The sequence below is a fragment of the Maniola hyperantus genome, chromosome 27 (assembly GCF_902806685.2).
Source record: "Maniola hyperantus chromosome 27, iAphHyp1.2, whole genome shotgun sequence".
Lineage (NCBI taxonomy): Eukaryota > Metazoa > Arthropoda > Insecta > Lepidoptera > Nymphalidae > Maniola > Maniola hyperantus.
Window position 1 is genome coordinate 2,104,812 of NC_048562.1, and position 15,495 is coordinate 2,120,306.

The window sequence follows — 15,495 nt, forward strand, 5'->3', positions numbered from 1 at the left end:
GAGTAAAGTCTGAGCAAATTACGCTCTATAGATATCTCAGCCATAGAAGATTCGCGGTTTGTATCGGTCGCGGTTATTATAGATAGTATAGAGACAGCTAACTTCCCTTCATATCTAGCAGTGTGCTAGGAGTGCACCATCATACCGTCTCCAGGAACGGGATAGGGCTGCTCAATGCTCATTGCTAGTTTGCAGTTCTCATAGACACTCCTGGTGAATCATGATACCCTGGTACCATGCGCCTAGCAAATGGACAAAATAGACCTTTATTTTGGTTCGATTGGCTGGGCTTACAACAAAAATAAAACAGAAAACTCCAAAGAAATTCAAAATTTTTTTGAAAAACAAAAGAAGGTAATTTTTAGAAGAAAGGTCCACCACAGCCGTAGCCACGACCAGCGTAGCCGTGAGCAAGACCGTCACAGCCGTAGGGTCCAGCGAAGCCGTAGGGTCCAGGGAGTCCATCATAGCCGTAAGGTCCAAGGCCGTAGGGGCCTACAGGTGCGATGTCCTCGTTCAGGATGGCCACCTCCCCATTCCCGCAACCATAGTTGACTGCACCACCACCCAGAGTTGGCAGAGCTCCTTCCACAGCTACCGCGCCCAGGAACGGGATAGCACCAGTCACAGCTAGAGGACCTTCGTAGCAGTTCTCTGACGTCATGAACACTCCGGTAGGGGCGATTGGAGAGCGGCTGGTAACAGCTAAGCCCGCTCCGTTGGATGCGGAGAGGCTAGCAGGTCCGAAACCAATACCGCATGGAACGTTCCATGCTGATTCGTATAAGCCAATAGGAGCGATGGTCTCACATGGAGTAACCAATGGGGCAGCAGACCATGCGCCAGCCAAGCCGTATCCTGCACCAATGCATTGCGCAGAGATGGTCTGTAAAAAAGTGTTTTTATATTTCGAAACTAGATGATGCGATTTTTAGGGTTCCGTAGCCAAATGGCGAAAAACTGAACACTCATAGATTCGTCATGTCTGTCTGTCCGTCCGTATGTCACAGCCACTTTTTTCCGAAACTATAAGAACTGTTATGTTGAAACTTGGTAGGTAAATTTTTTTTTCATCAAACCCATACGTGTGGGGTATTTATGGATAGGTATTCAAAAATGATATTGAGTTTTCTAAGATAATTTTTTTCTAAACTGAATAGTTTGCGCGAGAGACACTTCCAAAGCGGTAAAATGTCATGTACACTACCACTATTCGCACTTGGCCGGTTATTTGCATATAGATTAAGACCTGGAGAGTGACATAGGCTAGTTTTTATCCCGGAAAATCAAAGGTTTCCCACGGGATTTTTAAAAACCTAATTCCACGCGGAACAAGTCGCGGGCTAACCTGCTATAAATGCAAGTAAGTCTTTTCCAAATTGATTTAAACCGGGAATCGAATCTGAGATAGGTATCTCTACATAGTATAAAATAAAGTCGCTTCCCGCGTCTGTATGTATGTATGAACGCGTAGATCTTTTAAACTACGCGACGGATTTTAATGCGGTTTTCACCAATAGATAGAGTGATTTAAGAGAAAGGTTTATAGGTATAGTTTAATTCTCGAAAAATTAGAGATCCCTAGAGAAATTGAAGTAATGTGAATTAGGTCGGAAAAAATCTTCTCATTTGAGAGTTTCCGAGGCAAGTACACCTCAATGACACCACATCTACAGTACACAATAGTTTCTACATTGCACCCATGCGAAGCCGGGGCGGGTCGCTAGTCTATACTAATATTATAAAGAGGTAATGTCGTTAAGTTTGTTTGTAGGGGGTAATCTTTGGAACTACTGAACTGATTTTAAAAATTCTTTCACCAGTAGAAAGCTACATTATTCCTGAGTGACATAGGCTGTACGGGGTCTTTAAAAAACCTGAATCCATGCGGGCGAAGCCGCGGGAATCAGCTAGTATTTTATAAAAAGAATAGAATTAGATTACCTGGATAAGGGCAGACGCACACAAGACGGCTACGACCTTGTACATTTTGCTGTTTTTTTTAGATTTTCGAGTTCTTATGATTTTAGACTTCTGTTGTTTACCTTTATATAGGAATAGTTTATCGTTTGTTACATACATTTCTTTCAATATTGTAACAATGGTACTGTTGCGAAAATGTAGTTAATGTAATTATTAGCTACAATACTTTTGAAATTGTTGCTAGATTCAGTTTTATCATCTTTCGTGTTTATTAAACTTTCCACTTTCAAGTTTCACCTATCATGGACGAGCCAGCGCGTGTCATTCATCATCTTCTTCTTCTTCTTTTAAATATATAAAAGGAAAAGGTGACTGACTGACTGACTGATCTATCAACGCACAGCTGAAACTACTGGACGGACCGGGCTGAAATTTGGCATGCAGATAGCTATTATGACGTCACGCTGTGCATTGATAGATCAGTCAGTCAGTCAGTCACCTTTTCCTTTTATATATTGAGACTAGCTTATGCTCGCGACTTCGTCCGCGTGGACTACACAAATTTCAAACCCCTATTTCACCCCCTTAGGGGTGCTCTCCTAGCACAAGCTTTACGCTTAGTTGGAGGGGAAAGGGGAATATTAGTCGTCATTGGCATTAATATTCTAAAAAAATATGTTACTTACCCGTGTGTATTTAGGTTTTTTTAAATCCCGTGGGAACTCTTTGAGCTTCCGGGATCAAAAGTAATCTATCCTTCCCCGTGATGCAAGCTATCTCTGTACCTTAAGTAACTTTCATCGAAATCCGTTATATGGATGGGCCGTGAAAAGCTAGCAGACAGACAGACACACTTTCGCATTTATAATATTAAGTATGGATTATAGACCAGTGCTTGTCTGCAATCAGACCTGGCGGCAAGTGATGATGCAGCGTTTCCTTATGTAAAAAGTACTCTGTGATGCAGCGTAAGATGGAGCGCGCTTGCCTAGAAGATACCTATTTACTCTTTTAATTTTTTTTTTTAATTTATTTATTTGACAACTTAAAACTATCATTACAGGCTAACCTAATGCGATAGCTAAGTTAACTTAAATTATTTATATCTACTTATTACCTATTACATACTTTTTACTATTTACAACTAACTGACTTAAACTTAAATAACCCTACTTTATTTAAAACTTAACAAAAGCGTTGTGGCCCTTATGAACTTTCTTGACTTCAAGGTACCCATATTATTATAATTGGAGGGGAAAACTGATGCTGGAAGGGTGTTCCAAATCTTAGGAATATATTATTTAATACAAATCAGCGTAACTACGCTGAACAGCTCGGCTGATTCTTTGCGGATAAAATTTCATAGATTAGCAATAGCACCGATTCCGTTGTCTCTTTCTAAACTAAATTTAGAGTATCTGCATTCATTTAACACTGCTAAAATGGGGACAGAACATGAACTTTACATTTAAAGATTCTAAATTTTAGTGCACGCTACTTTAAACAGTGGGCTCGCGACTAAATCACTAAAATCTAAAATCACGGGTTTTACCATCTAAAAATTAAATTTAAAACTTTAAGAAGAGGATGCGAATACTCTAAAATTAGGTTGTGCTCAGAATCAGCACCAATGATAAATGAAATCTAAATTTAGAACAAATAAACTTTATTAATCGTTTTTTTAAACTATATTAAATTATTGCAGTCTTCAGTTGTAGTAAGGTCTGCGGTTGCACCCGCACTCATAGTTGCCAGTGATGGTGACAGTGCCAGCGGCTGGCAGATCGCCGACAAAGTGCACAGCACCGAGGATCGGCACCTGGCCAGCGACGGGGGCAATGCCAGCGACTGGCATCTCGCCAGCGACCGCCACGTCACCGATGCCAGCTCCGCCGTACGCAGTGATTCCTGGGGCGATCAACCCATGAGACCTGCGAGGGGTCCTATGCCTGTAGCGATGACCTCTGGTCCTTATAGTCCAGCAAAAGGTCAACGGGCTACAGGACCAGCCCCCCAATTGTCTAAGAATAACCATTTCATGGCTATCGCAATCGTCAAGAATTCTGCCCTTTGATTGGCTGTGAAAAAATGTAAACAGCGAATCAACCAATCAAATGGCAGAATTTCTTGACGATTGCGATAGCCATGAAATGGTAATTCTTACACAATTGGGGGGCTGGTCTGTAAGCGTATGAGGCTGTATCTACGGCACTGGCCAACTTTGAAATGTATCTGTCGCAGGTATATTGTCAAATCAGTGAAATTACAATTTCACTAGTGATATAAATAAACGGTAGGTAGATTGTCAATGAACTTTTTTTCTCACAATCTAACGGTCTGGTTTTAGTGTCATTGTAATGTCACGGGGACACTATATATTGTAAGGCAATGGCAATTTCACTTGTCGTTAGATTATGAGGCCGTCTCTGATTGGTCCGTTTCCAATGTCAATTTTGCAATCATAGAGTTATAAGTAAAAAATCACAAACTATTGTAATAATATCATACAAACTAATAAGTCACGTAGTATGACACTTTTCAGACAGAGGACTTTTTGACCAATCGGAACGCTCGACGTCTTCCACTACCAATTTCACTTATAATATTATACCTAGATTTATTATAATGTCACTATAATGACCCCGTGACATTACAATGACACTAAAACCAGGCCGTTAAATTGTAAGAAATGAAGTCGATTGACAATCTACCGTTTAATTATTATATCACTAGGCAAATTGTAATTTCACTGATTTGACAATATACCTGCGACATATCCAAAGTTTGAATTCACCTAAAAAGTGCTGCTATTTTTTTGAAAATTTTCCAATAAATCTTATCTAAATTACTGTACAAATTATGCCTGCGTGGAAAAGTGCCAAAATACACAGCCAGGCTGGTCCTAAGCACAAAAAATCATAGTTTAGCTATGATAACAATAATTCATCATCATCATGATCAACCCATCGCTGGCTCACTACAGAGCATGAGTCTCCTTTCAGAGTGAGAAGGGTTTGGTCATAGTCTACCACGCTGACCATGTGCGGATTGGTAGGCACACACCTTAGGGAACATTATGGAGAACTCTCAGGTATGCAGGTTTCCTCACGATGTTTTCCTTCACCGTGAAAGCAAGTGATATTTAATTACTTAAAACGCACATATCTCCGAAAAGTTAGAGGTGCGTTCCCGGGATCGAACCTCCAACCTCCGATTAGAAGGCGGACGTGCTAACCACTAGGCTATCACAGCTTATGAATAATAACTGGTCAATAAAAAAAAACAAAATTTAGAACAAATATACTTTATTAATCGAATTTTTGAAGCTACATTTGTAATCTTCAGTAATAGTAAGGGCCGCGGTTGCACCCGCACCCGCAGCTGCCAGTGATGGTGACAGTGCCAGCGGCTGGCAGATCGCCCGCGAAGCGCACAGCACCGAGGATTGGCACCTGGCCAGCGACGAGGGTGGTGCCAGCGACTGGCATCTCGCCAGCGACTGCCACGTCACCGATGCCAGCTCCGCCGTACGCCGCAGTGATTCCTGGAGCGATTAACTCAGCGCCCAATCCACAGCCAGCGTAAGGTCCAGGGCCCATGAGACCTGGACCTGCGAAGCCAGGTGCGATGAGCTCAGGTCCGTACGCTCCGTAAGGTCCATTAGCCAGAAGTCCTGGGCCGTAAGCGTATGGACCTGCACCTAGACATTGGCTGAAGACATTCTGTGAAAGGAATAATATTTGTAAGTAGGAATAAATTTAATGTTTTTTTTTTCACTTATTTTTATTGAAAACTAGCTGATGCCCGCAATATCCCTTTGTACGCGTGGATTTAGGTTTTTAAAAATCCTGTAGGAACTTTTTGATTTCCCGGGATAAAAAGTAGCCTATTTCACCCTCAAGATCTTTAACTATACCCATGCAAAAAATCACTTCGATCCGTTGCTCCGTTGCGACTTGATTGAAGGACAAACGAACAAACCAACAAACAAACATATGGTATATAATATGGGTATATGGGTATTGATATTATCTAGGTGGAAGAACCGCCAGAATAACTAGCCCTTAGGCTTAAGATACGGCTGGGGGACGACAGCTTAGAAAAGCTCATAGTGACGGGCAACACTGAGGGCAAAAGACCGAGAGGCCGCTCACCAAGTAGGTGGTCCTAGGTGGACCAGCTAAAGGAGTCCAGCAGGTGTGGATTTCATCACATTGTAAAAATGGCCACCGACAGAAGCCGATGGAAACAGATAAGCCATTCGACCCGACCCCAAAAAATATTATTATGGAACTATATTAACTCTTGTATACATAATATATTCGGTAATAAATTAAATTATTTTTCAATTTTTAGTGTTTGTGTATCGAAGTCGGTTTTTATTTTTTTTGTAAAAAAATTTTATTTCACAATTTTTAGTGGCCCCATGGAATTATGCTATGACTGGTTAAAAATCTACTGTTTACTAAGCTATTACATTGATCGCGAGCAATTTACTCTTATCCGTTGAGGAGTTCCAGTATCTATCTTCGAAGATGTTCATCAGATCTTCACCAAATTTAAATGGGACCAACTTTGAAGTATACCCTTTCAAACAAAAAAAGAATTTTCAAAATCGGTCCAGGCGTCTTCGAGTAATCGGGGAACATACATTAAAAAAAAAAAAAAAAAAAAAAAAAGATTCCGACGAATTGAGAACCTCCTCCTTTTTTTGAAGTCGGTTAAAAAATGGCCACCGACAGAAGCCGATGGAAACAGATAAGCCATTCGAGGGCAGTTTGCCAGGACCACGATCTTCAGCAATGAAGGAACGACCGGAGAGAGAGAGTTTTAAGATGTAATGTGTGGCACAGTGTTGGTAAATAAACGTCTTTTTTTAAAAAAAAAATAGATATAGCGAGCAAACGAGCAGGCGGGTCACCTGATGTGAAGTGATTACCGCCGCCCATAAACATTTGCAGCACCAGAGGAGCCGCCGATGCGTTGCCGGCCTTTTAGGAATTTGTTGGTCCGCCCCTTGAATAACCCCATGTTATAATCTAGTGGGAACACCGCCGATGGGAGTTGGTTCCACTTTGCACGTGCGTTTATTTCTTTCTTTCTTATCTAATTACTAGAATACAAATCATGCCCACGTGCAATGGTGCCAAGAATACTGACCTCTACCAAGCAAGCTTGGAAGCAAACCAGAAGAAGAGCGTAGCTTTTCATTTTGGTGGTTTGTTTATGTCTTTTTAAGTTAATTGTCGTTAACAACAACGCGAAGTGGAATGGTGATTCTTCAAAACGAATACTGCCTTTTATAGAACACACTAGTTTTAATTGAATTTTGTAATTCTATGCTATTGTATTTTTTTTTATAAATTTTGAAATAGGTAAAACGTGTGATAATTTTTTATCAATAAAAGTATTCAGTTACACATTTTGTTGTTGTCATGAGGACCTGGTTGGTTGCTATGTATGATTATTATTTTAGGTAATACATAAGTAGAATATGATTGCATTACAATCACGTAAGGTCACATAAATGGACAGAGAGACACACTTTTGCATATTTTAAAACTAGATGATGCCTGCGACTTCATTCGCCTGGATTTAGGTTTTTAAAAATCCCGTGAGGACTCTTTGATTTTACGGGATAAAAAGTAGCATATATGTCCTTCCCCGGGATGCAAGCTATCTCTGTACCAAATTTCATTAAAATCTATTGAACGGATGGGCCGTGAAAAGCTAGCTGACAGACAGACACGCTTTCGCATTTATAATATTAGTCTGGAAGTAGGTATGGATAATACTAATAAATAATTATGCCTAGATATAGGCTAGTGGCGGTGAAGGAAAACATCGTGAGGAAACCTGCATGCCTGAGAGTTCTCCATAATGTTCTCAAAGGTGTGTGAAGTCTACCAATCCGCACGTGGCTATCGTGGTAGACTATGGCCAAAAACCCTTCTCACTCTGACAGGAGACCCGCGCTCTGTAGTGAGCCGGTGATGGGTTGATCATGATGATGATATGGTTAAGAGGTCCGCCTTCTTTTCGGGGGATCGGGGGTTCAATCACACCTCTATCTTTTTAGAGAAATATCATGTGAATTTTGAGTATTTAAAAATCACTTGCTTTAACGGTGAAGGAAAACATCGTGAGGAAACCTGCATGCCTGAGAGTTCTCCATAATGTTCTCAAAGGTGTGTGAAGTCTGCCAACTCGCACTAGACCAGCTTGGCAGACTACGGCCTAACTCCTTCTCATTCTGAGAGGAGACCCGTGCTCAGTATTGGACTGGCAATGGGTTGATCGTGATGATAATGATGATGATAATCATTACAAGTTACTAGGTAAGTATGTGAAAATACCTTTCTATATCGATGGAAATAAGTAACGACAAAACGAGATGGCAATCAGGGTATGAGGCGGGGGGACGCCCCGCACACCCGCACGTCACCTTCGCTCGCCCGCACCGGGTTAGCACGGGCGCTGTGCGGGTATACGGGGCGTTCCCTCCCCGATTGCCAACTCGACCTGTCGTGTACTATACATTTTTAGGGTTCCGTAGCCGAATGGCAAAAAATGGAACCCTTATAGATTCGTCATGTCTGTCTGTCCGTCTGTCAGTCCGTATGTCACAGCCACTTTTTGCCGAAACTATAAGAGCTATACTGTTGAAACCTAGCAAGTAGATGTATTCTGTGAACCGCATTAAGATTTTTACACAAAAATAGAAAAAAAACTAGAATTTTGGGGTTCCCCATAGTTAGAACTGAAACTCAATTTTTTTTCATCAATCGCATATGTGTGGGGTATTTATGGATAGGTCTTCAAAAATACAATAAAAATGATATTGAAGTTTCAAAGATCATTTTTTTCTAAACTGAATAGTTTGCGCGTGAGACACTTCCAAAGTGGTAAAATGTGTGTCCCCCCCACCTCCCCCCCCTTAACTTCTTAAATATAAGAGAATGATAAAACTAAAGAAAATATATGATGTACATTTTGCAATGCAAACTTCCACCGAAAATTGGTTTGAACGAGATCTAGTAAGTAGTTTTTGATTTATCGTGCAAAATGTCGATAAAATACGATTGTGCTACGGAACCCTCAGTGCGCGAGTCTGATTCGCACTTGGCCGGTTTTTTTACTACATAGGACATATCACATAGTTGTTGCTAAGGCATGTTTTCATAATTTTGTTAAACAATAAACTATTTCCTAATTTACTAAGAAAATAAGTCAAACGATAAGCCCAAGTTGGTATATAAGCCTAGAAAGATGTTCTGAAAATCATTCAAAGTATTCCTTTGCATACGGAAAATCATAAAAAAAAATGTTCAAGCTCGCAGTTTTGGTGTGTGCCCAGGCACTTATCCAGGTAAGTGATAAACAAGTTAATTGCTCATTACTCAGAGTCGTGACCCCTTTCATTAATCAGACTAATGTCCAAATCTTAAATATATAAAAGGAAAAGGTGACTGACTGACTGATCTATCAACGCACAGCTCAAACTACTGGACGGATCGGGCTGAAATTTGGCATGCAGATAGCTATCATGACGATAGAGATTGTATGGGAACCAGTAGTGCCGCGACAGGACTGTGACAGCTGGTGACAGCACTGCTACGGCAGCGCTGCTGCGTTCAGCGTGGTTTGGAATCACACCTTTAAGCGACTCTGAGTACAGCTGTAAGTTAACTAACTACAATAAACCCCTCGTAACTAAATCACTAATTTAATTTCGTTTTCAGACAATTTCTGCTCAATACATCGGAGCGTATAATGGATGGGATGCCGGCTGCGGATGGGCTGGACCCGGTCTATGGGCTGGTCCATACGAAACCTGCGGTCCATGGGCCGGTCCATACGACACCATTGGTCCAATTGGCTTGTGCGGTGGTCTGGGACCTGCTGCGCTCGCCGCGTCCAACGGAGCAGGCTTGGCTGTCAGCAGTCGCTCTCCGATCGCCCCTACTGGAGTGTCCATGACATCAGAGAACTGCTACGAAGGTCCACTGGCTGTGACTGGTGCTATCCCGTTCCTGGGTGCGGTGGCTCTGGAAGGCGCGCTTCCGACTGTGGGCGGTGGTGCAGTCACCTACGGCTGCGGAAATGGCGAAGTTGCCATCCTCAACGAGGATATCGCACCTCTAGAGTTCGCGGGGCCTTACGGCTACGGACCTTACGGCTACGGACCTTACGGTTATGATGGACGTTGCGGCTGTGACGGTTTTGGGTATGGCTACGGACCTTACGGACGGTGGTAGTTCAATTATTCTTTTAGTACCCTCTTTCTTTCTTCTGTCTTTTCCGTTCTTTCATTTTTCAAAACCTAACCTAAAAGTCAAGTTCCCTGATTTATTTAGCCTAGACCCATTTCAAAGTGCCTATAAACTCTCTAATTAGCCTATTTACTAGACGTATGGTACCAACATAGGTCAACAGGAGCATTTTAACACTTCAGAGTTTCAGAGAGTTTACAAATGTTCACTGACAATTTTTCCATTTCATCATCCTGTATGCGTCCACTATTGGACATAGGCCTTTTCAAGAACGTGCCACCAAAAATTGTCTTTCCTCATCCACCTGCTTCCCGCCACCTTCTTCGGGTCATCGCAGCATCTTGACGATCTTGACTATAGCATCGCTGGTCGTGGACATTACAGCTTTGGCTGCGGTGGACGGTTGTACTAAAATGTAATCTTGGCTCAATTAAGCACTCTTTTGGTACCCTCTTTCTTTTTCTGTTCTTTCTTTCTTCTTTCTTTGCTTCGTCCTGTATGCATCCACTTTAATTGGACATAGGCCTTTTCAAGAGCGTGCCACCAAACATTGTATTTCCTCATCAACAGGCTTCCCACCACCTTCTTCATCGCAGCATCTTAACGATCTCGCTGTTCATGGACCTTACGGCTTCGGCTGCGGTACACGGTTGTACTAAAATGTAATCTTGGCTCAATTAAGTACTCTTTTGGTACCCTCTTTCTTTTTCTGTTCTTTCTTTCTTTGCTTCGTCTCTTTTTGTTCTTTCATCTTCTATGATTATCTAAACCTATCTAAAAGTCAAATTCCCTAAATTAGCCTAGATCAGACTTCAAAATGCCTATAAACTCGCTAATTAGTCTATTTATTAGACTTATGGTACCAGGGCAGCATAGGTCGACAGGAGGATTTAAACACTTCAGAGTTTCAGAGAGGTACTACAAACTTCTACTGACAGTTTTTCATTATATTAGCCTGGTACCTATTGGATACAAGCACTTTGAAGAGCAAACATGGTGTTCCACCTTCCTCATCCACCAGCTTCCAGCCACCTTCTTCAGGTCATCAGTCCAGTGAGCTGGAGGTTGTCCTACTTTACGCTTACCGATACGTGGTCTCCACTGACAGAGACTGGTGTAATTCCAATTCTTGACGCACGAGACGCACGAGACACTGTTATAGAAAGAAGCAACCTGGCTGTATTCTAGAACCTCCATCGTTCGGTCACCTATTCACAGGAGACTCTCCGTCTCTCGCTCCATACAAACGTAGTTAAGTTCTTATTTCAATATTAACCAATCAAACTCCATATAATTTTGTAGACACGTTCTAGAAATAAATATCTTTGTCCGTGGTTTGCCAGATTTCCGTAAAAATAATTACAGTACACAGCAGAAAGTATTGTACATCGACCTTTAGAAGGAGATAGCAGATTTGTAGAGCGTTGTCTTTGTCGTTGAGACCGACAAAACGTCATATTGGTATGATTGATAGAGACAACGCTCTACAAAGCCGAAATGTTATTCTAAAGGCCGATGTACATTAATTTCTGCCGCGTACTGTATTTAGTTTTAAAGTGACATGGGTTTCATTTGTATGTAAATTATTGAGAGCATGTAACTTTGAAACAGAATATTTTAACGGAAATCTGGAAAGTCATGGACATAGATATTAGTTCCTAGAACGTATCTACAAAATTCCATTGAGTTTGATTGTTTATTCAAATGTACGTTTGTATGAAGTGGGTGACGGAGAGATCTCTTCAAAGTTGGCAACGAGCGCGATTGACTGATGTCTTAAACTCTCTACATAATTTTCCACAATATGCATGGTACCAGGGTGTGGCCGGTTGCAATTGCAACTAGATGGCGCTATTCAATCGATAACATTTCATGACGTAGTCCTGAACAAATGTACCGCCGACAGTACTCGCACTAACGGAGATTTCTGCACACTGGACTATATTCGGCCCAGCTGGCGCTACCGAGCACAACCAAGCTCTCGTTGGGAAATCTCCCTTTGGCACGGTCGAACCTGCAAGCTCCCGTATATTGGTGACCCCGACGTATACAATGAACCAAAAGCTTAATTTGCTGTAATCCGCTGAAACAGGTCGAATCCTCAGGATATGTATCTCCTGAGAATGCTCCGGTGTCGGGGCGAAACGTGCGTCGAGAGTGTTTTGGGATTTGTGTGGTGCTGCGTGGTGGTGGTGCGTATTGCTTGCCGAGTGGCTGCTGTTCCTGCATGGTTAGCAGTGGGAGGGCGGGTGGTGCATTTCGCATGCTGCATGTTGCATCATACAGATTCGACCTGTTTCAGCGGATTACAGCAAATTAAGCGTTTGGTTCATTGTATATCATGGACTGCCGCAAAGTAACGCCTGCTTCTATACAACCCCGACGTATTACAGCTCAACAGGAGTGTTCATGACATAAGCGTGGCTGCGGGAACGAGAACATCCTTATAGAGAAAGAGCCTGCGAGAGTCAGTCAGACCTTCGTTATATTACAGAAGTTGCAAGTTCCTCTGCGCATTCTCCCCAACACAGGTATGAACGATCAGCAAAGAAGTTTGGATCATGGTGACTTTGGCAGATAACAGGTAACAACGGTGTATAAAATCTTTCGTCAAAGTGAAATAATTTTTTTACCTTTGTTACAAATCTGCCAAAGCCACGATGATCAAAACTTTATAGTCGTTGATTTTCCTACCTGTGTTGGGGACAATGTGCATAGAAAATTTTGTGCCTTTATAAAATAACGAAAGGTCTGGCCCTCACAGGCTTTTAGTTCATTAGCAAGGATATCCCAAGTTTTGAGCCCTTCGTGGGGTCCTACGGCTTCGGACTTTATTGCTTTACTAACCGGCTTGGCTGGTCTTACCGTTACAATTTGGAAAATCAACGCAAAGTTGCCTGTTTATCGGTATTCTACTGCATATATTTCAGAGATTGTCCCCAAGAACTTGTTGACCTGGTTCCTCCTTCACCTTTCTACTGTCCTACCGCAAGGCATTGCCAAGGTCTGCACCCGTACTTAGTCGAAATTCCACGGATACGTATGAAGCGATTTGCCTCCTCATTTCTAATTCGAACCGCTAGGATATAGAACGCCCTTCCAACATCAGTTTTCCTTTCCAATTTTAATATGGGTACCTTCAAATCAAGAGTGAATAGGCATGTTCCAGGCAAGCGCGCTCCAAGGCTGCATCATCACTTGCCAGCAAGTCTGATTGCAACCAAGCGCTAGTCTATAAATTAAAAAAAAAATTAAAAAAAAACAATGGCGACGGATTTGCCGGACCATTTCAATAAAGTGTAATTTTGGTTTTAATGATTTTAATAAATAAATTTTTAATTCTTGGATTTCTGTATTTTATTTTGCGCATACATAAAGCTACAAGCAAAATATTACCCGATGAATCATGAATCATGAATCATGATTCATGATATATATCTCAAAATACCGACAACTGCACAAAGGGTCATTTTTAGGGTTCCACACAGTCCGAGGGTTTTACTTTGTTGTCATCTGTCTGCCGGTTTGTCAAGAAATCTACAGGGTACTTCCCATTGACTTAGAATGGCATGGCATGGCAATGACATGGGTAGGTAGGTAGATCTTATAGCAGACATAAGGTGAAAAATTAGAAAACATCACGCAAAAAAAATTAAATTATAAATTATTTTCAATTTTTGAAGTAAGTTAACTATATCAAATGGGGTATCATATGAAAGGGCTTCACCAGTGCATTCTAACACAGATTTTAATTTATTGTTATGCGTCATAGTTTTTGAATTATCGTGCAAAATGTCGAAACAATACGACTGTAGTTAGTAGTACGGAACTCTCGTTGCACGAGCCTGACTCGCATTTGACCGGTTTTTCAACATCGAAAAAGTAGGTATACAGTTAATTAATTTCAACTCTTAAAACTCTATGGTTTAGGAGTGCTGTACCATGCATCATCAGGTCTGAGGAGTTCGGACTTGGAGTGTAATCATGAAGCCGTTGCTTGATACCTAAAATATCAGTTCACCATCAGAAATTCCCAAATCCCCACGGCTTAGGAGTTCAGTACCTTGCAGCATCAGGATTGAGGAGTTGGGATCTGAAGTTGCTATGCTTGGCACTAAAAATAATACTGCATCATCCGCAATTCCTGAATCACTATAGTTTAGGAGTGCTATACCCTACATCATCAGGGTTGAGGAGTAGGAATTGGAGTCCAAGCATGAAGTCGTTGCTTGGTACTTACAACATTAATTCACTTTGAAAACTTCCTGAATCTTGATAACTTAGGCGGGCAATAACCCTTGCAGCATCAGGATTAAGGAATTGGATCCAGAAATTTTTATGGTAACACCACAAAAACATCATCTGTTGACTAAAAAAATTTTTGCAAATAGGTCCTAAACCCTCGAAAAAATCACTGTGCATACATAAAAAAACGAGCAGAATAAATTGAGAACCACCTCCTTTTTGAAAGTCGGTCAAAAAGAGCAACTGTTGAGTTTTTGCTGGCTCTTCTTAATAGAATCTGCATTCCGAACTGGGGGTAGACTCACGGGCGTATTTATAATTTTTGATAAGTATAGGGATGTTACGGCGCGGAGGTCCGATTCCGATTCCGAAAGGTAGGATTCCGATTGATTTTGCACTTTCGGTTCCGATTTTGGATCCGATAAATTTTAATCGGAAGTTATAAGGAGATCGAATATGCTGAATGCTAATTAACGATGCTTTATTTAACTACCAGTAGGTAGGTAGGTACCTACTGTTTAACATTTTAGATTCGATTTTTTTTATTTTCAACGCCTAGGTGTAGTACACATATTATATACGTACGCGACAGATTGCGATGGCAATCCGGGAGAAAGCGCATCGCACACCCGCACAGCCCCCGCTAACCCAGTGCGGGCAAGCGCTAATGACGTGCAGATGTGCGGGTTTTCCCCCTGCTTTATACCCCGATTGCCATCTCGACCTGTCGCATACTACATATACCTGTATTATTTTTTGAACTAATAGATTATATAATAAGAATATAATCACTACCCTTACTATAAAAATGTGTTTGTTTGTTGGTTTGTTGGTTTGTCCTTCAATCACGTCGCAACGGAGCAACGGATCAACGTGATTTTTTGCATGGGTGTAGATAAAGACCTGGAGAGTGACATAGGCTATTTTTTATTCCGGGAAATCAAATAGTTCTCACGGGATTTTTAAAAACCTAAATCCACGCAAACGAAGTCGCGGGCATCAGCTAGTAACCAAATAAAAAACTCCGGTTCCGAATTCGGTTCCGATATTACCT

General features: G+C 41.5%; 2 protein-coding genes across 2 annotated transcripts; one reads left to right on the top strand and one right to left on the bottom strand.

The window, feature by feature from the left end:
- Positions 1-315: 315 nt before the first annotated feature.
- Positions 316-7,155, bottom strand: LOC117994573 (uncharacterized). The gene is made up of 5 exons (XM_069508039.1): positions 7,084-7,155; positions 5,268-5,645; positions 3,689-3,831; positions 1,945-2,107; positions 316-886 (listed from the first exon to the last, which is right to left on the bottom strand). The coding sequence occupies exons 1-5, from the start codon at positions 7,132-7,134 to the stop codon at positions 362-364; spliced, it is 1,260 nt and encodes a 419-aa protein (XP_069364140.1). The 5' UTR covers positions 7,135-7,155; the 3' UTR covers positions 316-361.
- A 2,033-nt stretch (positions 7,156-9,188) lies between these two features.
- LOC117994574 (chorion class B protein PC10-like) lies at positions 9,189-13,543 on the top strand. The gene is made up of 2 exons (XM_034982508.2): positions 9,189-9,292; positions 9,666-13,543. Exons 1-2 carry the CDS (start codon positions 9,248-9,250, stop codon positions 10,179-10,181), a joined length of 561 nt encoding a protein of 186 aa, XP_034838399.1. The 5' UTR covers positions 9,189-9,247; the 3' UTR covers positions 10,182-13,543.
- Positions 13,544-15,495: the final 1,952 nt, after the last annotated feature.